Consider the following 27,730-nt stretch of genomic DNA (forward strand, 5'->3'; position numbering starts at 1 on the left):
GCATTTGCAGGAAGAAATAAAGCATGAAGATACCTAAAAAAATCCTAATTTTGTCCTCTATTCTTCCTGATCGGTCATTATGTTATCATGAGTAAAGTGTATTTGTTGTCATCCCAGATTATCCTACTCAGATTTTGAATTGTTAGTGACAAAAGCATCATCTTACCCTAATAATAACATCTTTTCCCCAAATATAACCTGTATGTAAAACTTCAGGAATTTCAACTGCATAGAGGTTTGTTAAGCCTTCATTATTCCCTTGCAAATATCACCCAGAAGAAAGAAAAAAATAATAAAACAGGCCTCATTTCTTAGAGATATTTCTTCCAATCCTTATAATTCATAAAGTAACAAATTTTCCTTTTAATTTTTTGACAATAAGTGCTGCACGTTGTGGGCAGAAGTACCCTTTCATACTAACTAAAAGCTAGCTCACTTTTGGAAGGGAGAGAGCAAGCAGCCATTCCCAGGAATCCATGCTAAGTGCCTCGCCTCACTCCCCATCCCAGGAACCCAGCTGCAATCCCACCTGCACAGATTGATCTGAGCTGTAACCTCAGAAACATTGAAAGGGCTGCCAAGCTAATGCCATCTGTGGCCAGTGTTCAGCTGGTGTTGCTGAGTGTGTGCAAGAGAGCAATGGGTTCCCAGGCTGACCTTCCCCAGGAGATTGCCTCGAATGTCAGTCCAGTGTCCCAGAAACACTGCACAGCACTGGGGATCAGTTCACAGAGGCCACAACCAGAGTGTTAAGTCCTCAACCTCAATAGATCTCCAGCTTTATCTCATGGCACCCTTTGGCATCTTCTTCCAGTGCATGAGGAACCAAGCCCTGAGAAGAGCTCCCCAGGCTGCTCATAAGTTTTCTAACCTCAGTTATAAGCCATGTCTGTCACTGGCTGCTTTTCAGCCTTGCTTACTCCCTCCTTGTTTGAATGTCTGCTCCTACAGAGGGTCATCCAAAATGGAAGATTTCTCCGTTTGGGCCAGGCTGCCCCACCCCATTTGACCACAGACCTGGGTTTGGCAGCTCCCCCCATCTCAACTCCCACCATAGCAGCTATTCCCAAGTGCTTCCATTTATTGTTCTATGCCATTGTTCCATGAGCAACTGGGTCAGCTTGGCCTGTCTGGCCTGGCCCAATCTGTCAGTTCAGTCTGGCTTCCTTATATTTGCAAATCTTTTCACTCCCATGGGCTGGGTTTGCAAGCCTGAGTTTTGGCTAGATACATTCAGATTATATCTCAAAAATGGGTATAAATTAAAAACCTGCTTTTATGGGAACCAGGGGTTTTATTCCAACTGGGCCACCAGGTGAGCCCTTATTCAAGATTTTTTGCTCATTAAATCTCCAGGAAAGGCTCCTTTCTTCTTTTTCTTTTGAAGTGTATTGTTGCATTACAAAAATTTCTTAGAGTCATAGGGCTGGCATGTGGGGAGCAGAACTGAATCTGCTTCTTGGTCCTTATCAGAAAAGACTCCCAAATGTGCCAGGATGGGTTCACAAATGGTTTAAGCCCCCCTCTGTGTCCTTTTCTCTGATAGATTTGAGTTCTTTTGAAGAGTTTGCACACTGTCAGTTTAAAAGCCTTAAGCTGGAAGGTTTCTCTTTCTGCTTCCAAGAGGAGGGACAAGGTGAGAGGCAGTGCTGGGAGAACTGAGGGGTCCCCATCCCTCACCCCAGTGAACACAGCCATGATCTTCCTGCCTTCTCCTGTACAGCCCCCTGCTCTTGAGGCCTGGCTGTGCAGATGGTGAAGAGTTGGACAAATCCATGTGCAGAAATACCCCTGGTGTGAGCCACAGGCCTCAAGTCCCATTGGCAATGATTTTGCAGTGCTGATATGAGCTCCCTGTGTTTCTCCACGCTGTTTTCTTCCTCAGGGAATAAACCCCAGCTAATCATCCTTCTGCCCTGTGTCCTGCTTGCCACCATGGGCTGCGTTGGAGCTCAAATCCACTGGGGCTCTCAGGGTGCTCCAGCACAACAATCCCTGGCAGGGAACATCTGGCTCCTGCAGCTGAGGCTGTTGTCTTCAGCCATGAGAAACCTGCACCCACATGTCCAGGAAAAGCAGCAAGTAAAAGAAAATACATGCTGAGCTGGAAAACACTGAGAGGGAAGAAGGTGAAATAACCACAGCACAGCCTTGCAGGCATTGCTCCCACACCAAAACCTGCCGCTGCTCCCAGCCGGCTGCGTTGCTAAGTGACAGCTGATTCACCACATCACTCACCATCCAGCAGGCAGCAGGAAAGCCAGGGAAGAGCTACAGACAGGGCTGCCCAGACCTCATCCTCACCATGGCCAGGCAGTGTGTAACCTGCATCTGGACAGGTGATCTTGATCTTTCACTGGTGTTTAAGGTCAAACCCCGGTGTGAAACAAAGTAGGCAGAGATTCAGCTGCATGGCAGGAGCTGTCAGGACCAGTGGGATGTGTTTGGCATCACCAGGCAGTGGGAGAACTTGACCACCAGCAGTTTTGTCCACTTGTGCCTTCTGCAACAGCAGCACTTGAGGCTCCTACAGCTGCAGGTTGTATAAGCTACAGAAGGGAAAACATGCTCTCCTGCAAAATTTCCTATGCAAAATTACCAGGGAATGGGGTCAGGATTAACAAAAAATTCAGCTGTCTCACCTCAACTTCAGCCTCTTCTGTATAAAAGGAATCAGTGAAAAATTTTCTCATAAAGGGCACATCCCCATATTTCATATCAGGGCAGTTGTACCACCTCCAAGGGAAGGGGGTAGGACACCATCCTTAGTAGGAATGTGCAGGAGAGGAGCACTCATTTCCCTGCTGGCAAGACCTGTGATTTTAAAGGCAGAGTTATGCTGTGCACAGTACCAGTGGTAAACTGCAGAGACACTTCTTTTTCCTAATGTCATGAGTCTCTCCTTTTCAGGGTAAGCTTGGAGGAGCAGCAGAGGAAAATGCCCAACACAACCCCAAAATCTAATCCCATTGAATCATTATATGTCCACACAGAGCCAGTAAGAAGATAGAGCAGGGAACAAGGCACAGAGCACACCACCTGTCTCAGCATCTCTCTTCCTCAACACCAGCTTCAGCTTAGTCTGAAATAAAAATCAGGATTGAAATATAACCCCAGAGTGAGACAGACCACCCCTTGCTATCAGTGTGTGCTCCTGAGAGTGTGAGTGCAGCCAGGGCCTCCACAACAAGGATTTAAGGTTTCCCTGAACAAACAGATTCAGCATCATCTTGGGTTCATTCCCTAGTGGTCTTGCTCCATCATATCACTCCAAGCTGATGAGTATCCCAGCACCTGGCTGAGCTGAGGGGGAAAAAAGTTTTTGAGTAAAAGGCTGTAAATAATTAATCTTAGCAGGACAAGGAGAAACATAGCACAGTGCTGTGAGTAGGCTTAAAAGCCTCTGCCATGAGAAGGCAGAAATTAACGTTTGGGGAGCATCCTCTTAAGGACAGTGGAGGAAGACAGATGAAGGTAGCAAGGGAGACCTACTGGTGGCAAAAAACTCCCTGCTGAGAGGAAAATCTGTGTATAGGAGCCAGAGATAAGGCCAGGACAGCCTTTGGGATGGGGCTGAAGGCAGTTGAATGCAGCTCTTCTTAGTGGCTGTAGGCAGAGGGGGCTCTGCTGGCCCTTGCTCAGGGCAAGGAGCTTCTTTAGTGGAGAACAGCAATGCTGCAGTCCTTAAAATGAGACATTTAGAGAATTAGACAGTTGGGTAGTCTGCTACTAGTTTACCTTGCAGTAAAGACTGGTTTTTGGTGAATGCATCTATTTAACGTTGGTCTCTTTCAGGCAATGCAGTGGGTGTGTTGGGTGAAGCTGAAGCCCCACAAGTTATTTTCCTTGTAGAACCCCAGAAAAGGGTGCTGCAGCAATGGTGTGCTGGGGCTGGAGCAGCTCAGAGATTTATGCAGGTCCCAGGCTGGGACCACCTAAGCAGCAGGGGGAACACACGTAGTTGCTCATGAGCACTGAGTTGTGCAGATCACAGAATCAGTTAGGGCTGGAAAAGACCTCTGAGGTCATCAAGTCCAATCTATGACTGATTATCACTTTGTCAGCTACGTCATGGCATTAAGTGCCACATCCAGCCTTTCCTTAAACACTTCCAGGGACAGTGACTCCACTACCTCTCTGGGCAGCCCATTCCAATGTCTAATCACCCTTTTGGTGAAGAAATTCCTCCTGATGTCTGTCGGCCTAGGACTATACCTCCTTGCCTGTCGCTGGTTGCCTGGAGAAAATACTGACCCTCCCACCTGGTTACAGCCTCCTTTCAGGGAGTTGTAGGGCGTGATAAGGTCACCCTTAGCCTCCTCATCCGCAGGCTAAACCTCCCGTTACATCTCCTCAGTCCTGGGGATGCCGGCGTGTCCCTGCTGCGCCTCTGTGAGTGTGAGTGTACATAGAGTGGACGCGGATGTGTGCCCATCTCTGTGTGCGTGCATGGGCGCATCTGTGCCGGGGCGTGTGCCCCTCTCCACGCCGCGGGGATGGATGTGTGCCCGTGGGGTGTGCCCATGAGTGTACACGCACACACGCGTGTGCAGGACCCCGCGGGGGGCGCGCCCCGGGCCGTGCTGGCGAGGGGCGGCCCCGGCCCGGCTCCCGCAGCCGCGGCGCCGCCCCCGCTCCCGCCCGGCCCCGCTCCATCCCTCCGCCCTCCTCCCTCCCGCAGCCGCACCGAGCCACAGACCGCGGCGGGGCCGGGCAGGGCCGCACCATGACCGAGACCACCAAGACCCACGTTATCCTGCTGGCCTGCGGCAGCTTCAACCCCATCACCAAGGGGCACATCCAGATGTTCGGTCAGTGTCCGCGGCGGCGGGGCGGGCCGGGGGAGGCGGGGGGGGGAGGCCTGGGAGAGCGCCAGGGGCTGCACCCCGGGCTGGGATGGGCGCGTTGCGGGGTTCGGGGCGCGTTTGGAGGCGCAGCTCCGCTCCCGGGGACGGCGGCGGCGCCGGGCGCTGTCCGCGGCCGGTGGTGCTGAAGGCGCCGCGGGCGGGGACCACCGGGGCTTCCCGAACCTGTTCCCCATCCCTGGCAGCTGTCCCCAGCCCTTTGGGGCTGTCCCCCTCGGATGGCCGGGTTCCCCTCTCTGCACTCACATTCTCACGCTCCCGCCCCCGCAGCCCCCGGGGTCGGTCCTGGCGCCGTTTGTCCGCTGCTATTCGTCCTCGGGTCTGTGAGACTGCAGCCGCTGCAGCACTTCCATTTCCTCTGACCAGGGAGGAGATAGAACCAAGCAACCACAGCCAGGTACAAAAGTCAACAAAAATACAGGCACTTAATGGAGATATTGGAGTACTCAACCATTAGACTGATACTAGGTGGAAAGAACGGGAAACGGTGGTGTGAGATGATGGATATTACCGAGCATCCCTGTGATGATACAGATGATGGGGATGCTGGAATCACTGCTACAGCCTGGCAAGACAAGAGGGAGGGAAGGAGGGAGAGAGGAAGGGCAGTCTCCATCAAAGGCAGTCTGACATGCCATAGATAGTGTTTGGGTAAAGCTCAAAATGCCTGGAAATCTCAATGCAAACAGTGGCTCGCTTGACTGGGGAGGAGTCCTGGGAGGGTGAAGTGTCCACTGCAGACCACCTTGGACAGGATTCATCCTTTATGTCTGCTAGGAGATTTAATGCTGGGAAGCAGATACTGAAGGTTGTGTGCTACCAGTGGAGAAGTATCCCTGGGGTTTCTAAAAGCTGTATATAAGTTTCTAAATATATAAACTATATAAAAATAGTTGAAATCAGCTTGGAGTATTTCTGCATCAGACCTTGTTTTTGTAGAACATAATGAGCTGCACCTCAGGTTAGAAAATGATGGTTTTCTAGATGCAAAGGATCACATTGTTATTCCATTTTGGAAGTGCCAGCAAAATGTAGGCCTGGACACCAATATGCTTGAAATTAAAACAACAACAACAACAAAAAAATCTTATCCCCTAAGCAAAAAAGAAATTGACAACAAGAATCAAGAGGAACTATTTAAAAATAAAAACAATTATTAAATTAAATTACAAAGACTTGGTTGATGGAAGCAACCACTGATGAAAAAGATTTCTGTAATTCACATTTAGTCTTATTTTGATTAAGTAACACTAAAGATATCCATGTGGCCCTTATTCAATGGACTAACAACAAGTAACAAAATGTATTTTAGAAAATAAGGATCAGTGAGATATTAGTATGCAGTGCATGTTCTCATAGACTCGCAGTAAGATTTTCTTTTTGCTCAGTACTCTTCAGTATCTTTATCAAAGATGTGAAAGAAAATATATAATCCCTGATGGTAAAAAGTGTCCGTGAGCCCAAAGTGGGCAGAATAGCAATTCCTGCTGGTAATGAGTCAGTTGTGCTGCCTGATTCTGGTTGTTTGATAAAAAGAGCTTATTCAACAGCAAAGTCAAAGGCAAAGTCATATGGCCAGCGAGGAAGAACACATGTCAAATATAAACAAAAGGCAAATGTCTTCTGCCAAACAGTGGTGTCAAGGACTGAGGGGGGATTGTTCACAGCCCACTGAATGCAAACTCTGTGTGGTGCTGTAAATAAAGCAGCAAATGTGATCCTTGTAGATATGAGCAGGGGAATATCAAGCAGAAAAAGAAAGGTTGTACTATTTTCATGTGCAGCATTAGCAAAACCCTTCTCTGAGGAACAGTGAGAAGAATTACATTAGTTTTGGAAGCCAGGCTTTGTGGCAGGAGACTGGGGAGGCTCAGTCTAGATCCATCCTTAAATATGTTAAGGGGTATCCTGATCTGCTTGGGGGAGGGATATGTGATATGTGATTAAAGTGGGCAACTTTGCTCAGCAGAATAAGTACGGGTGAGATGCCAAGAGTGGATCACTCAACCACTTCAAACCACAACAAAATCTGTTGTGTGGGTTTGAGTGACCTTAATCAAGTAATATGAGAAAGTACCTGGGTACCTGGTGGATTCTCTGTCACATGAAGGCCGCAAATGAATACTCAGACATCTTTCAGGAAAACAGGTTTTAGCTCAAATAGGGTGTTTTGATGTGGAAATTTGCTATGCATGCATCTGTAGAGCTCCTGGAATACAATACTTGAGATACCTGATAGGGACAAATGAGACTTCCATGAGGAAAGGACACAGAATTCAGCTTTTAAATCCATCATCATTTTTGTTTGAGGAATACTTCTCCCCAGAAAAAGTGTAATCCCGTAAAATCATAGGAATCTCAACCAAAGTCTGTGTTACTCTTCTAGCTCTGCACTATAGAGTCCAACCAAAACAGTGCTCTATCCTGTAAATGATGCATTTCAAACAGCTGAATTTGGGCAAAAATGTTGTCTTCATCATTCAGACAAATATTTGGGCTTTGAGAACCTAATAGGAGGATTTTTTTTTGCTTAGCCTAGTGAAAGACAATTTATCTTTTTAACGGCACTAATTAAGCCAAAAGGAAGTACAATATTTGCTCAAGTATGTCACTGTAAACACACTATTGTATGTCAACCATCATTTTTCTCAGTGTGGATTTTACCATGTTTTATTCAGACCAAAACTCAACCTTTTCCCATAGGATTTTTGCCTGAATAGGAGATTAGTTAATTATGTGGAAGTCTCTTCTAGTGGGGGAAAAATTTCCATTGAGTTATTCTTTCCATCAGTCATATGAATTTAAGACTCATCACTGGGATTCCAGAAAGCCAGGATTCTTCTTACAACACCAAATCTGCAACTGCATCCCACCACTGAACCTTGTGAGGAGCTGAACTTGCTGCAACAGAGCTCCCTGCTTCATCTGCCAGTTAAAATTCTGGATCACTGGGGCTCCCCAAATGAGGCTGAATCATGTCTGTGTATCAAAAATGAACATAATACATATTAATTAATACTTGGCCTAAGATATATAATGTATAACAAAAAAGTAGGTGAGACACAGTCATGTACAGCCATCCCTACCAAGGGGTTGAGACAAACACCCACATAGTCCTTAAAAACACTCCAAGTTATTTGTGGTATCAGCTGCACTTTAAGAGGTGTTCTGAATCACAAATTTCAGTTGTATTTTCTAGCGTTTTGTGGCTATGAGAAAAAGTTTGGGATCTTACTGTGGTGGGGAGAAAAGACAGAAGGACAGAGAGGGCAAAGGTTGTTTCCAAAGCTTGACACAAACATTGGTGACCTTTAATCCAAAATTAAACTCCATTTATAGCTTAAGGAGGTATGGAGAGGAAAAAGCAGAGCCAAATCAGAAAGTCTTAATAATTGAAGAAAAATAAGATTCAGAACAAAGTCCTGCATTAAAGCCACATGAAACCCCCACCACTGCTGGATGCAGGGAGCTCAGCTGCTCACCTCAGCCAGCACACACCAAACCCCAGGATGTTCACTTTCATTTCTAGCTGCCACTCAGAGGAGCACAGAGCACGGGCTGCTGCTTATCCCTCCTGCCCTGCAGCCAGCTCAGGAGGGGAACCTCTGAGACATCCCCGCGCTGGCTTTGGGTCTCAGCATGAAGCACTGGGACATGCACAGACACCCAGCAGCGGGATCTGCTGTCTAAAGAGTATCTTCTCCATCCTGGCCTCCTCAGTTTGCCTCCTTCTCCCTTCCCATGCAAGCAATGCCACTCAAAGGACAAAAGCCAAGGCACCAACGTCAAAAGCAAAACCTAATCCATGCAGCTCTCCTAACATGCCACAGCCCATGCTGGCACTCTGCCAGACAATGAGCTCGTGCTTGCTTTGACAATTAAATCACTTCCTCATGTGGCCCCAGCTCAGGGAGCCCTAATACAACTGTATCCAGAGCATGAAAACCAAAATGCAGTTCTGTAGAGCAAGGTAGAAAGCAAATTTTTCAATCAAAAAAATATAGTTCAGTTGGAAAATGGTCTTAGGTAAAATAATGGGATTAAAGGCATCACCAGACAAGGTCAGAGACTCCAGGTTCTCTGTCATGGTGTTTCAGAGTTGGAGACAGAGCCAAAAAATAGCTAGATTTGGAAGGAAGATGATGAGAGTAGTTTCTTTGTAGGTTCTGAAGTGGAAAGGTCTTGTACTATCCTGTGGATATGTGGGAATTGGAGGATTGTTCTGATGATTTCTTCAAACTGAGATGAGGGTTTTGGTGGAGTGAAATGGTATCTGGTTGATCAACGGTTTTTTTGATACTGATTTTTTCCCCCTCTATTTTCTTTAATTCATTTTTCTTCAATTGAAGAAAAGGCCCCTCTGGAATTGCCCACACTCCCTATTTTGGCACTTTAGACTTTTTTTTCTCTTGCCTTTTTAAAGTTCTGAAATTCTTCACAATCTATTCTTTTCGTGTGCAAATTTCTGGCTTCATTCACAAAGCCTTGCTCATCGACCACAGTTTTCTTTCCCAGCTCTAAGAACAGCCCAGCTCTATTTATGCCCAGCTCTAAGAACAGCTTTATCTCCAGGGATTTGATGACCCCTCAATTCCCCTTTCCACCTCTGCTTATCAGCCTGCAAGTAGCAGAGCTTCACTGAGGCATCCCTGCTCTTGCAGAGGAAGATTTCAGCCTTCCTTCCTCCCTTCTGGATGCACAGTGCCCACCAAGTCCAGCAATGTAGAGTCTGGGGTCCATGGGGATGTTCAGAGCTGGTCTCAGAGGCAGCTGGTTGGGTAACCCCCCCAAAAAATGGGACATTATCTGACTTGGCTATTTCACAGCTAGTTTTTGGGTACTATGAAGCACTTGATGGCAAATAGAGAATTCTAATCAAGTCTGTATCATCTGCCTGTATCCATACTGCCTTGTCTCCTGCATGTGGATTTACAGGGTGATGGGTTGCTCCAGGTCAGCTTCTTTGCAAGGAAGAAATTCATTCTGATGTGGCCTTCTGATAGGCAGTTTTAGTACCTCAGATATTTTAAACTTGTTCAACTATGGAGTTTCCCCACCTACTTAATTTCAAAAAAGTGCCCAGAACCTGGACTTGCACAGAAAAACACTGCCAGTAAATAGCCTGAATCCTGAAAGTCAGCAAATCCCCACTATTCTTTCCTTTTTGTCTAATTAAATTTTCCTTAAGTTGTGTGTGCATCTGTTATTGAAGAGAGTTAATATCCCAACCAACAGCTGGGTAAAAAACATCTCTGATGGAAAACAATGAAAAAGGACTCTTCTATTAAACATAAAACCCTCTTGCTTGGTTCTTAAGAAACTTGAGCAATTAAAAATCTCAGCAGGCTGCTCTTTGATTATCCACTGCAATCCTTGTGGAGGAGCAGCACTGAGGGCTGCTGCATCCCATAGCAAGGGATTTGAGATGAAAGGATGGAGTCTCTAAGTAAAGAGGGATGAAGAGGCAGGAGCTGAGGCTTTTGCTAATGATATATTGTCTTAATATCCTGAATTTCAAGAATCACTTTTTCTTATTTGATTGAGATGACTGAACTGCAGAGCAGTTTAATGAGAGTGTCGCTGCCTGGGACAGAGCTAGGAGAAATGCCTGAGCGGCATGACAGCTTCACCCTTTCCCCTTTGCTTAAATAAGAATACATCGGCAAATGTCCAGAAGCAAAATTCCTTCCCCCTCCACCTAACAAAAGCTTGTCAGGAGCTTGAGAGAGACTTTGCTCTGCTGTCTGCAGCATGAGTAAGAAGTGCGGGCCCCTGTGAGGCTGCCTCGTGGTTCCATTCCACCCTCGGCTGCCATCGGAACGCGTAGTTGGCTGGAGGGATCGATCCATGGAGCGGGAGGTGTCGTGGGGCTCTGGGAGGACGTGACGGACACGGAGAGGCTGCCTGAGCTCCGCCCGGGCTCCACGGAGCTCAGCAGCATCGGCAGAGCGCAGTGGGGATGACTTGACCAGGGCAGAGCCAGGACAGATCTCACTTAAAACACCCGGGGGGATGTATCGGACACGGGGAGCTGCGGCACCCCTGCTCATCCCTCTGTAACACAGCGGAGGAGCTTCCACTGACACCCGAGCCGCTGAAATCACAGCAAACAGCCGAAACACCCCTCGGTACAAGGGGTCTGGGAAGGTGAGCTGTGCCTAGCGCCAAGTGCCCCTGGCTCAGCGGGACAGTGACACCCGGCAGCCCGGCCCTGGTGCCGCGGTGGCTGGGACACCAGCACACCTCCACGCCCAGCACTTGCCCCGAACACACTGAAACTGCAGATACTTAGGTGCTGTGCTGGGGGGACAAAGCAGCACCGGCAGGACTGCAGCACCCGTGGCTCTTCTGGGGACAGTTTTATCAGTTGATGTCACATTCCTATCACTGCACCCCATACAGACTCATTTTTCACAGCCTTTATCATCAGCTTCCTGCATCTCAAGCATCTCCTCTTCATGACCCAGAGTGAGGAGTTTTCCTGAGCACGAGACTAAACTCCATCAATAACTATTCAGGGATTCTTTTAAAATATTTATAAGCTCTTAAATATTTAGCAGTATTTATTACAGTCTCTGAGACATCACATTGACTCTGTGATAATGCCACCTCCCAAAATGTGCCACATACCTTCTTCTACTTCCACCGACTATAAACAACCTGGCAGTGAGAAATCCAGTCCTACAACCTCATTCAAGAAGGAATCAGGGGCTCTGCTTCTATTTAAAAACCATTTGCACTCACTGTGATGCTCTCACCTCCTGCACTGTCTTCTCTGATGCTTTTTAACATCAGCCTGAGCAATGTCAAGGGTATCAATTAGCTGCATGCTAAACACCAGCAGCTCACATCTCTCATGTAACCTTGGGCAGCTCATTTAACTGCTTGGGTGGTGCAGGGCGGGAGCCACATCCTTCTGCTGCCAGGCTGCTCTGGGTCAGCTACCCCAGTGATGGGGGCCAGGGATAGGAGTGGGTCATGACTGTGCTGATCTTCGTGCATCTGAGTGGCAACAGACCCAAAATGGACCTCTGCACTGTTTGGCTTCCAAAATCCCTTCTGGCAGCAAGGCTGGAGGTCTGCAAGAGATTCTCTGAGCCAAGGAAGTCCACCTGTGTTGAAATGTAGCACAAGTACCTCCAACCTTAATCCTAACCCAAACTTCAACCTCCACCTGGGACCAGGGAGTGCAGGGCAGCCCTGGGAAGACCCAACAACCTCTGAAGACTGAACAATCAGCATAAGATAGAGACAAAGCCAGGGCACCTCTGGATTTTGACATGAGCATACCCTCTCTGGTATTTATAAACCCTCAGTCCAAACACTTCCATGATGCCACCAGCACCCAGCCAAGCAGGGACAGATTTTCGGATGCCCTGCGCGGAGAAAGTCAATAGTGCCCATCACAACCCTGAAAATAAACCAGGGCCAAGGCACAAGCTCTCATTCCACTGAAACACTATTGTTGCTGGAAAAGGCAACCTGGTTCAGAAACACTTTTTTCTTCCCCCTTTTCAGCATCAACTAATTTTCTTCAGTAAGCCTGAGCCACTGGATGTATCTTGGTCATAACAGCAGAAATTTGCTAAATCAATATTTGGGAACAGAAAAGCCCAGATTCTTCAGAAATATGCATTTTCAAAAGCCACTGTAGAGCTTACCCCAGGAGAAGATTAACTGATATAAGCCTGTTTCAGGGCTGGAATAGGAGGCACAGGCAATCCCCGTGGGATGGGTGGAGAACCCATCTCCGAGCCAGGCAAGGAAGAACTTGCACAGCCCCTGCTACACAAAGGTTTCTATTTTCACTGAAAATCCAACAGCCCCTAATTGAGCTTAAGCCTTCCCTGAGGAGATGGTGTTTCTCTGTGGTTCGTTGGCAAGGGAAAGCAGAAAATCCACTTTTTCCAGGACAAGCCAGGTTGGGGATGCTTAAACATGTAACTCTGCTTCTGGCACCTTTGCTTTGTGCAAAAACATGGTTGATGTTTCTGCTTGGGGAAAATGGGGTCTTGGGAATGGGTCTGCAAAGAGACAGGGTTTCACTGCTACACAGCTGCAGTAATGGGAATGTGACATCCCTCTGGTGTCACCTGGAGCCTGAAATCCTACCATGGCTCTGTCACCCCACAGCCTCACCAGCATCCCCCCAGCCTTTCTGCCTCTCTGTAGGTGAGATGTTTTCTGCCTGCACAGTCCTGGTTCAGCTAACACAGGTCCCAGACAAGGTCAGCATCTTCAGATACTTTGCCAGCAAAGGCAAGCTGTGGGTCAGACACGGGTCAGCTCCATGTGGAGGCAGCCCAAGACCAGCAAAGAGCTGCTGGACAAAGGCTCCTCGTCCCTGCTACGTGGGGAATTGAGAACCATAAATCCTCTGCTCCCGGTAGGATTGTGATCTTGCCACGTGTCAGCCTGAAGGAGCAGCACCACACATGCCAGAACATAAAAAGCACTGCCTTTGATGTGCTACAACAGCTTGGAAATGAAAACAAACAGAGTGCTTCCACAGGGAAATTAGGGCACTGGAAAACAAGTGTGAAAATCTGTTGGGGTTTTATTTCCCCTTCATTTTTTTTAAAGGCACTGTGTGACACCAATTTCCCTGAGTGAGAGGGGGACTGGGACCTCTCCAGGGAAGTACATGAAGGTGCCTGTCCTATTTTATATGTTCTATCCACATTTTGACTAAAATGACATATAAAACCATGGCAGAATACTGAAAACCTTGCCTTTTGCTGGGAGGGGTGACAGCTGATGCACCAGACAGGGAAAGGTACATGACCTTTCACTTTCCACTTCAATACCACACATACAAAAAATCATCTTACCTAGAAATGCTTAATCCTTCTTCAAGGGCTTCTAAGCAAGTTGTTTCATTGCTGTCCTGCAGAAGACAGTTCAAAAAACCTTCTTTAGGTGAAGGCCTCTTCTTCACCCATTTTTAGAATCACTGAATGGTTTGGAAGAGACCTTAAAGATCATCTTGTTACAACACCATTCCCTAGACCAGGTTGCTCCAAGCCCCATCCAACTATCTAAGAGTTGCTTTTACCTCATCAGATGCTTCCCCTTACCTCTTTAGCCCCAAAGACCTCTAAGATACCCAGATAGTAGCCCTGGGTGTTGAACACCTCGTGGAGGTATTTAACATGTCCACCCACTCAGCTGCCCACACCTCAGGTGAGATCCAGCATGGTGATGAGAACATTCCTGCTCTCCCTGTGATACCAGAGTGGAGATCTCCAAGCAATAAGTTATATTGCTTCTCTGTAGAACTGGAGAGAGTGGCAGCACTGTGCTGATCACAGAAAAGTAGGTTCAGTCCCTGCCTGGAGGAGCTGGTGGCACTTCAAGTCAAGAAACAGCTCCTTGTAGTTCTTCTTATGTTGCTCACCTGATGGGCATTGCCTGCCCCTTCCCACTCCATAGCAGCAGGAGTAGCAGCTACAGGAGGGAAAAGCATCTTAGCCTGGGTTGCTCTGCCATGCTTTTCCTCAGATGCTCCTTTTCAAGTTCTAAACCTGAGAGCTCTTCTTCCTGGACTCCTGTGTAACTTCTCAGACCCACTGATCCTTGCAATACTTCACTTCTAATAAAAGAGGGAAAATAGGATGTCTTCACTTTCAATTATGTCAAATAGGTTATCCCTCTACAGCTTCATAGAGGAAACCCAGATTCTCTGGGACCAGCCAGGTCCCTACCCAGGCCCCATCTACTTGGGTCTCCAGGAAATGCTCTCCTATTTCTAGGTCAGCTTACTATGACTCAGTCTCCTACTTTTATTATTTTTAGTTAGTTTGTTGGTTTGTTTTAAACACCTAGTTTCACCCTTCTGCTTGAAGCCAGGAGTGGTCAACAGATGGTGATACCATGAGTCTCATTAGTCATCACTTGTGTGGCTTTGAGTTGGACACTGATGGGGACCTGGGTGGGCTGGCAGGGTCAGGTCTTGCAGCATCACCTCTCAGGGCCTTTCACAGCCTCCACTTCCACCACAAATCTTGAGGCATTTGGTGGCCAGTGCTTTTTTTGTGCTTATGAAAAGCTGATAAAACTAATGTACACAACACCTGAAGCACAGCCACAGCACACAGAGTATCATCATACAATTTCAGAAAGCTGCAACCCACACACAGCAACACCACACCACTTCAGAAAGCTGCAAGCCTCTGCCCTTCTTGTCCTTTAGCCCAACCTTTTATACCCCCATGTTCCCACATTGCACCTGTGTGCCTCTGTTCCCTTTGGGATTGCTCAGTGCCCCTGGGCACTCCATGGCTCATTGCTGTCAGTGCTGCTCACCTGCTTCTCACAGCTGAACCCACTGGGGATGAGGCTCAGCCACAGCCCCACTCCCAGTTGCCACACACTGTGTACCTACAAAGCCCTTCCCATATTTGTTATTTCCACAGTGCCTGAGTACAGCTATGGACTAATGGAGTGGGAGAAAGTATAACAGAGCAATTAGCTCAGAGATTAAAATCTTTTAAAAAATCATTAGGGGGCTTAATGGGATTTTTCTACCAACTAGAAGTCTCCTGAGAATCTGACTGAAATTATCTAAGAGGCACTAAGCACGAGGTAGGACAGGTTATTTGGGTCAGTGGGACACTAGGATCTCCCCAGGCTTGCCTTGGGAAGGGCCAACCCCACAGTGAAGAATCAGTCCCCTGCTTCTTCCCAAAGGAGGGACCTCTCTTGAAGAGCAGCCAGGGCTTGCTCTAGTAGAAATGTCTCTTTTGGGAGCCCAGGGAAGGGAGATGTCAGTAGTTTGGAGATACCAATAGTTTCCCCAGTTCTAACCAAGATCTGACAGTGGGTGAAGACACTGGTTGGGACCCAGAACAAGGCTCTGGGGTAGGCAGGAGAACTGGGCTCTGAGAGAAGGACACCTCTAATGAAAACATCCCTGATTTGGCATGCAGAGGTGGTTTTTTTTTTGGTTGTTTTTTTTTTTTTTTAATATCTATCTATATCTATATCTATATACATACACATCATTCAATTAGACTGAGAGTAACTGCTGGCTCCTTGCCCACACTGAGCTCTGGAAGCACCGTTTAAGTCCTGCAAGTGCTGCTAGCTTGAGAATAAAACAAAGTGTGCTGGCATATCTGGGTCACTCTCCTGCAGAAGAAGGGATTTTAATGGCCATGTCCCACCTCCTGTCCAAGGCTGTCAGAGGCCAAATTGCTCAAAATAAAAATGAGACACTTGGGAAATGGTTTTGCCTTCTCCATCACCTGTAGCTGTGCAACTTCTCAGTCCCAGCTCTCGGGGCTGTGCAATGAAGGCTGTGCAGAGCTTTCTTGCCTCCCTACTACCTCGTGTGTGTTTTCAGAGAGCTGGCACGGTGTGAGCAAGCTGCAGCTTCAATCCCCTGTGGGGGAAGGGCATAAATCAGAGCTGGCCTGTGGCTTTACTCTGTAAGAAAAAAAAAAAACATAGAAAAAAGGAAATCTTAGGGGTGCAGGTACAAAGGCAAAGCAAATACAATTTGAAATTACACCTTGAAAAATTGAACATGAGGAATATTTGATTTCAGTAACATCAGTTTAGGTGATGGGGCACTGCCAGAGGAGCCCAAACATTGTGATTAAATATACTCAGTGAGAACCTCCAAAAAGAAACATCTCTTAAATAAGGACTGATTTCCTACTGGGGAAGTGGGATGCTATTTTTTCATTCAAACTGGACAAAACCATCACTTTTCAGTTTTGTAGCCCTGGAGCATATCCTCTGATTGGTCTTTCCCTATCATCATTTCTCAGGAAAGCAGCAGAGATGAAAATACTTGAAGTGCACTTGCAGGGCAGGCAAGCAAAGCTGGTCTGGGAAAGCAGGAAAGTGTCACCAGTGCCTGGGATGGGTCCAGGTGCCACCCCTGTCCCTTCCCTCCCCAACACAGCAAGGCTGTGGTCATCCAGCAGCTGCCAGGCACAGAGCCATGGCTGAAAGCTTCCCATCCCACAAGTAGGCTGCCAGGGGGCTAATGCATGTCTTGGCAGAGCCATCGCCACGAGTTTATTTATGTCAACAATGTTTAAAAGCCATCAAGGCTGCCTGAAGCATTATGGACTATTTACTCCAGAAAAGGAATGAGCTGTTCATTTACAAGCTGACATCCTTGCATTGCTGTGGCAGGATGTAAAGTGCTCATAGAAAATGAAAATACTGGAGGGGGTTTTCTGTGGTCTGGTGTAATCTCTGGACATCACAGGTATTCAACAGGCAAGAAATGGGCTGGGAAGCTGTGAGAGAAGGCTGAGATCAAGGACAACAAATGGGCCAGACACCCAACTAATTGTCAGAGAAGTGGAATTGAGAGGCCAAAGACTTAGGACTCTTCAAGCCAAAATCTACTTTTCTCCAGGCAAAAATCTTTGCACAAGCAGGGAAGGAAGGTTAGGAGTTGCAGACAGCTGACCATAAGGAATACAGCTGAGAAGAGAATTGGCTACTGCAGTGTCTTTGGCACTAGCTATGTCTACAAGGAGACCACGAACCTGATCCCCACAAGCAGAATATTTTGCAAGAAAGGCGTAACAAATTTTGTGAAAGAAAAAGGTCTTTTCTGAGAACATGGACTTGAGGACTTGGAGCAAGCACTGCAAGATCAAAGCAGCCACAGCATTTGAAGCAATGACCCATGAAATCCAGCCTCCTGTTTCTAGAAACCCAGAGCAATGACTGCTGATGGGATCCACTCCTCCAGCTTGTGCCAGGGGCACACACCATGGCAGGAGGCACTGCACCCTCAGCCCAGGGTGGGCCATGAGCCACCAACATCCCTGAGGCCTCTTATAAGAAATAAAGCAGTTTTGCCTGGCCTTGTGCAGAGGGGAGGACTCAAAGCCTCTGCTTTGAAGCAGAGAACTAACATGTTAGGACAGGCTTAGCTACCATGGCCTATTGCCCTCTCCATTTAGCCACTGAATGGTGCATCAGTCTAAGGAGATTCAAACTGTAAAAAAATAAAAATAAGCTTTATTTTTATTTTATAAGTTTTATTTTAACACAGCAGCATGACTGCAGTGAGGACACACGCATATGCTGCAAACTAACACTGCAATTTTAGAATCACAAAATCATGGATCATCTAGGTTGGAAAATACCCTTTAGACTGAGTACAGCTCTTAACTCAGCACTGCCAAGGCCACCACTAACCCATATCCCCAGGTGCCATCTCCACATGGCTTTTAAATCCCTCCAGGGGTGAGGACTCCACCACTGCCCTGGGCAGCTGTGCCAGGGCTTAACAACCATTTACATGAAGATTTTTTTCCCCAATATCCCATCTAAACCCATTTCCTCTTGTCCTGTTCCTTGTTCCCTGGGAGCAGAACCTGACCCTCACCTGGCTCCACCACCAGGGAATTGTGGAGAGGCAGAAGGTCCCCCTTGAGCCTTCTTTTCTCCAGGTTGAGCCCCCACCCAGCTCTCTCAGCCACTCCTGGTGCTCCAGACCCTTCCCCAGCTGTTCCCTTCTCTGGACATGCTACAGCACCTCTGAGTCTTTCTTGTGCCACCCTGAAGCCACAGTGCTCCCTGCCACCGTCCCAGCAGTTAGGGCATCTGCTCCTGTCACTACACCAGCCCTACCAGTGACACAACTCCTCTCCAAACAGGATTTTATTTAAGAAAATGCAATCTTTTCAAAGGCTTTTTTTTTAAAGTGGATAGCTGTGAAGGACTGGCTTAGCTGACAGTTGTATGAACAAGCGAGTCTGCAGAGTTTCCTACAGGACACAGCCCTGCAAGCAAACAACGTGCTCTGCCCCAAAACCAAGTGAGAACAGACCCGTTTGGGATGTGAAAGTGTCTTCTGCAAGTTGTGGGCAAGACAGAGCCAGAAGGCAGGTCTTCCCATTCCCTACACCGTACTGCTGCTTCTTAGCCCACATTTGTCCAAATACTTCCCTTGCAGGGATCTAATTGTCAATAAATGTGTTCCTGTTTCCATGCATATTTAAATTATATGAGGTGCTTCTGAGGTAGACAACAAGGTCTTGGAAATGCAGATCCCAACTCAGAAAGCAGCCTCATTTTTACAGGTGTCTCTAAAGATTGTGCAAGTTAAAACCCAAATGAGCAGTTTTGATGGCAATACAGCAGCAGCAGCCCTCTCCTGCCAGCAGCAGAGCCCTCCCTGAGTGCTGCAAGGCCATCAACAACCTCTCAGATCCATGCCACGGTCAGTGACACCTTTCAGTAGAGCAGGTTGCTCCAAGCCCCAGCCTGCCTGGCCTTGGACACTTCCAAGGATGAGGTATCCAAAACTTCTCTGGGCATCCTGTGCCAGTTTTCTGCAGAAGAAATGTTTTGTTAAGGCAGAAGGTGGTGGTGGATATTTGGTGTAAGCTGGAAGCTGGAGCTGAGATGACATGCCAGCAGCATGGGTCACATTGCCTGAAGATGTGGAGACGGTGCCAGGCTGTTTAAATATAGACCTTGAGATATTGGTAGCCAGGAAAAAACCTTTGGCTTTTGCCAACAAGAACTCAAGGCAAATTAATACCACCAGTCACCCTTGAGAGCTTGAAGCAGAGTTTGCATACAAAGAGTTCAGCTCCTCTGAAGGATGAACTTTATAAAGGGGTCATACATGAAGATGGACAGATCAGTGTTTTTAATCTTCTTTTGGCAAGGAAAATCGAGTCAGGGCAAGTCAGGAAATAATGAAAAGATGCTTTAATTTAAAACACAACATTATCTTTTTTGTTAGGGAATTTCCTTTTTTTTAATTTGCATTTTAATTTGCATTATGATAAAAAGGTAAATGCTGATCCATCAATCTTCACTTCTCCCTCCCAAAAAAACCAAACCCAAGCATACTGTGTTTTGCTGCATGTGCTCTCATGGGATTTTGAGGGCAGGAAGGATAATTTTGGTGCATCCAATTCAGGCAATCAAATTTTACTCCCTTGCACCTATCAAATAATTTAAGCCCACTTTGCCCTCTCTGGAGGCTGGCGTGTCCAAGGCACAAGAGCTGGGAAGGCAGCCAGAGTGAGGATTTCAGGTGAGTCTGAGGAAGAGGCTATATTAAGGCTGGCAAATTTCCCACAGGCTGTCACAGAGGCCTGAGGCTGCTCAATGCCCTCGAGGAGGAAAAAAGGTCCATAGCAATTATATTTCCTTAATTTACTTTTAACTGACAGTAACTGAATAATATTCCCTAGCAGAAATTTCAACATTATCGGAAAAAAAATTTTGCCCAAGTGACTTAGAATCCTGGAATGGTTTGGGTTGAAAGGGACCTTAAAGCTCACCCTGTTCCAGCCCCTGCTATGGACAGGGACATGTTCCACTAACCCAGGTTGCTTTAAGCCCCATCTAACCTGGCCTTGGACACTTCCAGGGATGTGGCAGCCACTGCCCCACTGGGAACACCCACCCTTCAGGAAGGACCTCTCATCATCCCCCAGGGCAGTGCCAGACACCGAGTTCAGTGTCTGAAGGATGTGATGCACAGTGATATCTTGGGATGGCTGATGGATCCTGAAATCATCACCTCCATTTCAGAAATGCTCCTTTTATTTGCAAATCCAAAATATTTTATAGATCTTGAAGAAAAAAATTAACTTTCTAATGCCTCATCAATCTTATCTGCCTTTTTGCTCTTACCTTCCTTATCTTCTTTTCCTTTGCTATTGTCTCAATAGCTGGGGTAGATATGCAGGAGACCAGGTGCGTTTGGCAATTTGTCACCAGCATTTTTATCCTCAAATGCCACCTTTAGGAAATACGAGCCTGAAACCGAACATCTCTTAGCATAGTTGGGACATGGGTGGCACATGGTGCTGACACAGGCCAGGGAGGGGTGTAACAGCTGTAGAGCTGTGGAGAAACTGGCTGGCCATGGCTGGTGGCTGCCATGGCATTGCAGGGCTCAGTGGGTCCTGCTAAATCCCCCTCCACCCTTTTCCTTGTCCCCCCTCCAGAGCGAGCCCGGGATTACCTGCACAAGACCGGACGCTTCATCGTCATTGGCGGCATCGTCTCGCCCGTGCACGACTCCTATGGGAAAACGGTGCGTCGGCCCCATTTCCTTTCTGCCTCCCGTGGGAGATGGCATCTCCAGAATTAGGGCTGAGCACTGGGCAGCACTGCCTGACCTATGGCCCCTTCACGGCCCTCTTCTGCCAGGGGCAGCTCCTGACCTTGGGAAAGTGTCAGAGAGAAGGGAGAGGATGAAACTGTTTAGATAAAAATTGCAGTGAGACACTAAAATGAGCCAAAGTACTAGACAGCAAAGAGAAACATTCCCATCCAAAACAGTAGTGGTGGTGATGCCTTAAGTGGAGGTTGGTGGGGTTTTTTTAAGTTTGAATTATTTCAAAGCAAATTGGGGAGGGGGGGCAGTTTGAGGGAGGATATCAAAATTATGCAAATGAGTGACATTTAGAAGCACTTGTCAAATAAGGAGTAGCGAGCTCACTTGTCTCCTGAAAGCTGGAGGAATTTCATCAAGAAACCACCCCCTCAGGCTGGCCCAGTTGGAGCACAGGTCTGGGAGTGGTAGTGCTGAGCAAATATCACCACCCAAGCATATAGCCAGGGTTGAGCCCAACAGAGACTCCTCCCCTCCAGCAAACAGGAGCTTAAATAAACTTCTGTGGGCAGGAAGGAATCCTTCTGGGCTGTCTCACATGAGTGAGCCTGATGTTCTGCTAGGAAATGTTTTCAAGCCCAGGCTGGCCAAAGCATAAGGCTTCATAACTGTTCTTCCTTCACCTCCTTGTGCAGGGGCTAGTCTCTAGCCGGCACCGCTTGACCATGTGCCAGCTGGCCGTGCAGTCCTCCGACTGGATCAGGTGGGTGGCACAGCTGGCACCTGCCATGGCACCAGCAGCCCCTGCCCCTTCCTGCACCGTGGGGGCAAAGTCCTGCATGCAAAGTGGAGATGCCACCAGCTGGTAGAGCTCCAGCATGAATTTTCTTCCAGCCCAAGCTTGACTAAAAATCAAAGACCCTCCCCTCCCAGTCCAGCAGAGAACAGACGAGGAGGGTTACACCTCCCTTCAAGGGAGGCCTCAGGACTCAGGGAGCCATTCAAGCCCCTCACTGAGCTTGTGGTGTCTGGGTGATACCCAAAGTCACTCGGCTCACTCCAGCCTTGTGCTGTGGCACCTCCCCTGTCCAGACATGTAGCACCAGCCTGCAGCTTCCGCCTTCCCAGAGCTGCCATGTGGCATCTGGTGGTTGAAGTGACACCAGAAGCATCTTGGGCTGCCCTCAGAAAGAGGTTTATGACACATACAGTCACATCCAAGGCAAAAAAAAGCTGGTTGGTTGGGTGCCAAGCATGGAAAGATGACCAGGCTCACATTCGGGTCTCCAGAGCTGTTAGGGCTCACTATGGAGAAGGGCTGGAGGAAGGACATGGTCTATGCCAGGGCTGAGGGATCGATGATGGCTGCTCATGGCACTGCTGGCCAGCCCAGTGGGGAGGAGGTGGCATGGGCAGGAGGTCCAGGCAGTGGCCATAAGTGACACTGTTGCTCTGCTGTGCTTCTGGCAGGGTGGACCCCTGGGAGTGCTACCAGGACACCTGGCAGACCACCTGCAGTGTGCTGGAGCACCACCGTGACCTGATGAAGGTGAGGCAGCCCCTACACCATGGGTGCATCAGGGTGAGGGCATGGGGAGAGTGCAGGGGTGGGGGTGCTCTTCCACCAGCTCATGGCCATCAACAATCAAAACACATCAGAGACTGGCAGCAAGAAGAAGTGCATCAGAGACTGACAGTGAGAAGACCTGCAGGAACACAGTGAGATCCTGACCTCAAAGGGGTGAGACCTTGTCACAGCTGCTTTGAGGTCTGGGCCCTGATGGCAGAAGGAAATGGGGCCCTCCAGCTGGAGCCAGCAGCCATCCTGGACCCAGCAACACCAGGAGGGCAGCAGGGCTTCAGGCAGACTCAAAGCAGGGGTGGGCATAAAGCACATCATTAGTGATGCCCTGCTTCCTCCTCCCTGAGGGAGGGAGGTGTGGAGGGGTCTCCCTGCTCACCAGCTGAGCCAGAACTACTGTATGAACCTGACAGAGAGATTTGACAGGAAAATTCCGCATCTGGGAAGTCCCCAGGGAGAACAGCCCCAGGAGGAAAAGTTCCAGGCAGTCCTGAAAGCCAACCAGGAAGGTGACTGCCTTTGGGTGACAGGGGTAGCAGAGCTGCTGGTTCACTCAGATACAGGAAGAAAACCAAAGACAGGAAATGGATGAAAGAGCATTGTACAAGCTCATGGACAGCGCAGACAGGAGGCGCAGGAGTAGCATTAGCCAGCCCAGCAGGATGTCCAGTGCATCCAGGGACTGTGGTGCTGAAGCCAGGTAGTTGCAGGTGATACCTTCCTTTTCCTGTAGGGATGGGTGGAGGAGAGGACATGAATGCTCCTTGCTAACCCACACAAAAAAGTTGATACCACCTTAAACATGAGTCATTATCCACAGGGTCCTGATAGCCCCAGGCCCATTTGGTGAGGTCAGATGGGACTGGAGACCCTAAAGTGAGCTGGGATGTACCTGTCACAAACCTTGAAGCAGGGGTGCAGAGGCTTGTTACAGGTTCAGAAAGGTTTTGCAAGGGTGGTGGGGTGAAGACACTGTTCCAACTGCATCCCTCCCTGATTGCAGAGAGTGACTGGCTGCATCCTCTCCAACGTCAACACACCCTCCATCACCCCTGTGATCGGCCAGCCCCAGAACGAGTCCTCGCAGAGCATCTACCAGAACAACAACAGCGTCTCCAGCAAGCCCACCGCGGGTAGGTGGCAGCGGCGTAGGGAAGAGAGGGTTGGCTACTTACATCCTACCTCCCAGCCAGGGCTGCTGAATATCAGAACAGTGCTCCATCACCTTGTTTTTGGACAGGTGTCTCATCAGTCTTGGTGCACCAAGTCCGGGGTGGGGCAGGGGTGTGATGCAGGAGTCAGCATCCAGCACAGCAAGGGCAGAAGCCAAAAAACAGCTAAAAATGGCTGTGAAATCACCGTGGACTTCAGCTGGATGATGTCTAGGCAGTGAGACCAACAAAAGGAAAGGCTACCTGGTACCAAGGGATGAAGTGGCAGGAGAGATGATGTAGTGGGATTCCCTACAAGACAGAGGGATGTGCACCATAAAGGTATTAGCTGAGAAGAGGGAACATTACTTAAATCCCATTAAAATTGATATCTTATGATTTTTCTTCATGATTCTAGCTGCCTAGCTGGTCCCTTTATGGGACAGTGGAGCACTCTTGGGAGTTAAGACCATGAGAGGAGGTGTTGGGAGACCTGGGAGTAGTTGCACACCCAGACACAGGAACATTTTGCAGAATCAAGGTGGCTGAAGTGCATGGATGGGTTAATTGCACAGCCTCTCTCCCATTAATTTTCCTTCTTCCCCTTTAGCAAAGATCTTGGGGAAGGTGGGAGAAAGCCTGAGCCGGATTTGCTGTGTTCGCCCGCCCATGGAGCGCTTCACCTTTGTGGGTATGTAGAGGAAAGGGTCAGCATCACCTCTAGAGACCCACTCCCCACCCTTCCACCCAACCCCTCTTCGAAGCTGGGCACTAGCCCCTCTCTTTTGCTGCCCTTTCTCAGATGAAAATGCCAACCTGGGGACAGTGATGAGATATGAGGAGATTGGTAAGTACACAGCCCCTCTCCACATTGCTCCCATTCCTCTGGGCGAGCGCTGCATGGCTTGGGAGCATCTGCATGACAGCTCTGGCACACACAGGATCATCTCACCTTGGTGCCAGCTACTGGGGCTCAGGAATGCAACAGAAACAGCTCTAACTGGGCTGAGCCTAGTCCCATTGACAGATAACAGCATGAGTGCAATGAGGACACAGCTCCCAGCACTGGCACAGACCTGCCATGGCACCCTGTCCTGAGAGTCCCCTCAAGTGCCATCAAACTTGGCCTCCCATGGTGGTGTCACGCCATGCCTGCAGCCCTGCAGAGCCTCACACAGCAGCAGGAGAGATTTTGGCTGCCTGACCCAGCCATGGTGCCCCTTGCTCTAAAGATTTTTAGGGGTTTTAGCCCCACCAGACATCACCCAGAGGTCTGCATGGGGAGTTTGCTGGTGGTTTTGAGACCCTTTTCACACACACAGCCTGCGACTACAGCCATCCTAGCACTAGCACCATGCTGAGCCTTAAGGCTTTGGCCACCTGGGAATGGCAAATAGTGAGGCATTTTCCCATGTAGCCACCTCTTCTCACCCCTCGAGGTGGGGGGGGGGGGGCGGTTATGGCTTTTATAGGGCAGTTGTGCAAATAAATTAATCTTTATGGGCCTGTCAGAGCAGAAAACTCCTTCCCACAGCACGATTTTCTTGCTGAGCTGTAAAGCCAACCCTCAGAGTTGGGGGGGGGGGGGGAGGGCAGGGGTGGGGTGTCCTTCTCAGCCCCCTGTGTTCTTACCTCTGGGCTTCTCTCTTTTCCAGAGCTTCGCATCTTGCTGCTCTGTGGCAGTGACCTACTGGAGTCCTTCTGTATTCCTGGCCTCTGGAATGAGGCAGATGTGAGTTACCACTGCCGGGCACCCCTCCATTCTCCTCCTCCTCTGCTTCCCACAGCCAGTGCTCCTGGGAGCCTCCAAGTCCCTTGGGATGACAGGAGCTGTGCCCACCATCTCCACTGCCTCCTCCATCCCAACCCTGGCTGTCATCTCCCCTACACATTTCCACAGGGCTTCCATGGTCCCAAGCCCTGTTCACTGTTAATGCAGAGGATGTCACCTGGGGTGGAGAGTAAACCCACCCCAAGGCTGCCCTCCCACTCCTTGTCCCTTAGAAGGAGCCAGTATCAAGTAGATACCAATCCCAGCAGAGTGAGGTATGCAGGTAGGAAATAAAATATTTACAGGAGAGGTCCAGATGTTAGGAATTGAACATATTTAGAGCCAAATCAACAGCTTTCACTGTTGGTCCTTGCTGGAAGAAGACATATTTTCATGGGAAAACACCAGCCCTGGAGAGGGGCCAGGCTGCTGACCCACCAGCTGCTCCTGGTTGGAGCCATGCTGGCTATGAGGGCTCCCCCAGCTCTGCCCTGAAATCAGTCAGTCAACACAAACCTCCCTCCTTGAACTTCTCAGCCTTCAAAAAATCAGTTACCACGTCTTCAATCCTTAACTTTTTAAAGCATTTAGGCAGCAGGCATCTCCTTTGAAGGGCTGGAAAAACTGAAACGAGCCAAGCCTTGAGCCCAGCAAAAAGGATGCAGCAATTACATCAAAGCACAGGCAGAAGATGCATTCTGCAGCAGCACCTCCCCACAGACTCCTGCTGCCTGAATTTGCTGACCCAAAGCTCTTTTGGATGAGCCTGATTTGCCTCATCTGAGATAGGCGTGAGCACTATGAGTGGTCCCCATACAGCAGCAAATTTGGCCAAACAAGCTTGGAAGAACAATCCTCCCAGACCTCTGTCAGGACCAATACATCCAGCCTGCTCACGAACCCTTCCAGCAAGGCAGCAAACTCATTCACCTTGGGCAACCTCTTCTGCTGTCACCTCCTTCTGCCACAAGTTCTCCTCAAAGCCTGACCTCAACATCCACTAATAGGATTTAACCCTGTGCCTTTTATTTGATCTACTGCCGACCACTTGCCTGCATAATTCCATATTTCTGCCAAAGGCTGTTGACATAGCCCCAAAGTCACTCACCATCTCCCTCCAGACCATGGTCCAGCTTTCACGGGGCAGGGTGGGGCCAGCAGACAATGGCAGGTTTTGTGTGGGGCGGCTATAAAGCTCTCCACACTTTGTGTTGCTCCCAGATGGAGGTGATCGTCGGGGAGTTTGGGATCGTGGTGGTGCCCCGGGACGGAGCAGACCCCGAGCGGATCATGAACCACTCCTCCATACTCCGCAAGTACAAAGTGAGTGAGTGGGTGCACGTGTGGCCAGGGAAGGCTGTGAGAGGGCTCGCAGTCTCTCTTCGTCTGGGGGACACTTTTGTCATGGGACACAAAGCATCTCAGGGTCAGGTGCTCTCAGCTGATGGAGGGGATGAGCAGTGGATCACCACACATCAGGGTGGGGAGGCTAGAGTGGCAGATATCTGCTTTCAAGCCATCCCTTCACTCCCGTTTTCCTCTTTCCCCTGCAGAACAACATCCTGGTGGTGAAGGATGACTCAAATCACCCCATGTCAGTTGTCAGCTCCACCAAAAGCAGGTGGGTGAAGCAGGGCTGCTCTCACTACAGAGTGGGAAGCAGGGTGCCCCCAGCCAGTCTCTCCATTTGCAGGGGCACCTGAGCCACCCAAGTGGGCTCTGACACCTTTCTCTCTCCCCATGCCCCCAGACTGGCCCTGCAGCACGGGGATGGACACGTCGTGGATTACCTCTGCCAGCCAGTCATTGACTACATCCTCAAGAGCCAGCTCTACATCAACGCCTCTGGCTAAGTGCCCGAGACCTTGCAGCGAGACAGCCCTCGTGTCCCGCCTGCCTACAGCTCTGCATCACTCTTTTCTCTCTCTCAGTCCGTGTCTCCATCTCTCTCCCCGTGCCATGGCTTCCTGCCCATGTCTGCCTCTCACCCCCAGCACCAACACTGTTGTGCAGCCATGTCCAGGGAATGGTTTGGTCTCTTTTTCTGGGGTACTGCCCTGCCCTGCGTGCATGGGGAGGGAAGAGGGGCTGGTCAGGGAGCAACATGCTCCATGTGCTCCCAGCATGTCCCTGGGAAATGGTCCCCTCAGTCCATCTTCCCAGCATGCTCAGAGCAGGGGCTGCCTATTCTGCATCATCTTACACAACCTACGCTCAATAAATCTGGGTGATTTTTTTTTTATTAAGTAGCTTTAGTGTGCGCCCTTTGGGCCTCTCAGCCCAGTGACCAACCAAACCCTGGTT

At 48.9% G+C, this 27,730-nt stretch overlaps 1 protein-coding gene across 1 annotated transcript; it reads left to right on the top strand.

Annotated features, from left to right (window-relative positions):
- The first annotated feature begins 1,898 nt into the window (after window positions 1-1,898).
- On the top strand, window positions 1,899-27,663 carry NMNAT2 (nicotinamide nucleotide adenylyltransferase 2). The gene is made up of 12 exons (XM_053984653.1): window positions 1,899-2,339; window positions 4,682-4,811; window positions 20,813-20,901; window positions 21,618-21,685; window positions 22,393-22,471; window positions 23,508-23,637; window positions 24,266-24,346; window positions 24,458-24,502; window positions 25,311-25,387; window positions 26,648-26,749; window positions 26,980-27,047; window positions 27,177-27,663. Exons 2-12 carry the CDS (start codon window positions 4,727-4,729, stop codon window positions 27,277-27,279), a joined length of 927 nt encoding a protein of 308 aa, XP_053840628.1. The 5' UTR covers window positions 1,899-2,339; window positions 4,682-4,726; the 3' UTR covers window positions 27,280-27,663.
- The last annotated feature ends 67 nt before the right edge of the window (window positions 27,664-27,730 follow it).

This window comes from Vidua macroura, chromosome 9, assembly GCF_024509145.1.
Source record: "Vidua macroura isolate BioBank_ID:100142 chromosome 9, ASM2450914v1, whole genome shotgun sequence".
Taxonomy (NCBI): domain Eukaryota; kingdom Metazoa; phylum Chordata; class Aves; order Passeriformes; family Viduidae; genus Vidua; species Vidua macroura.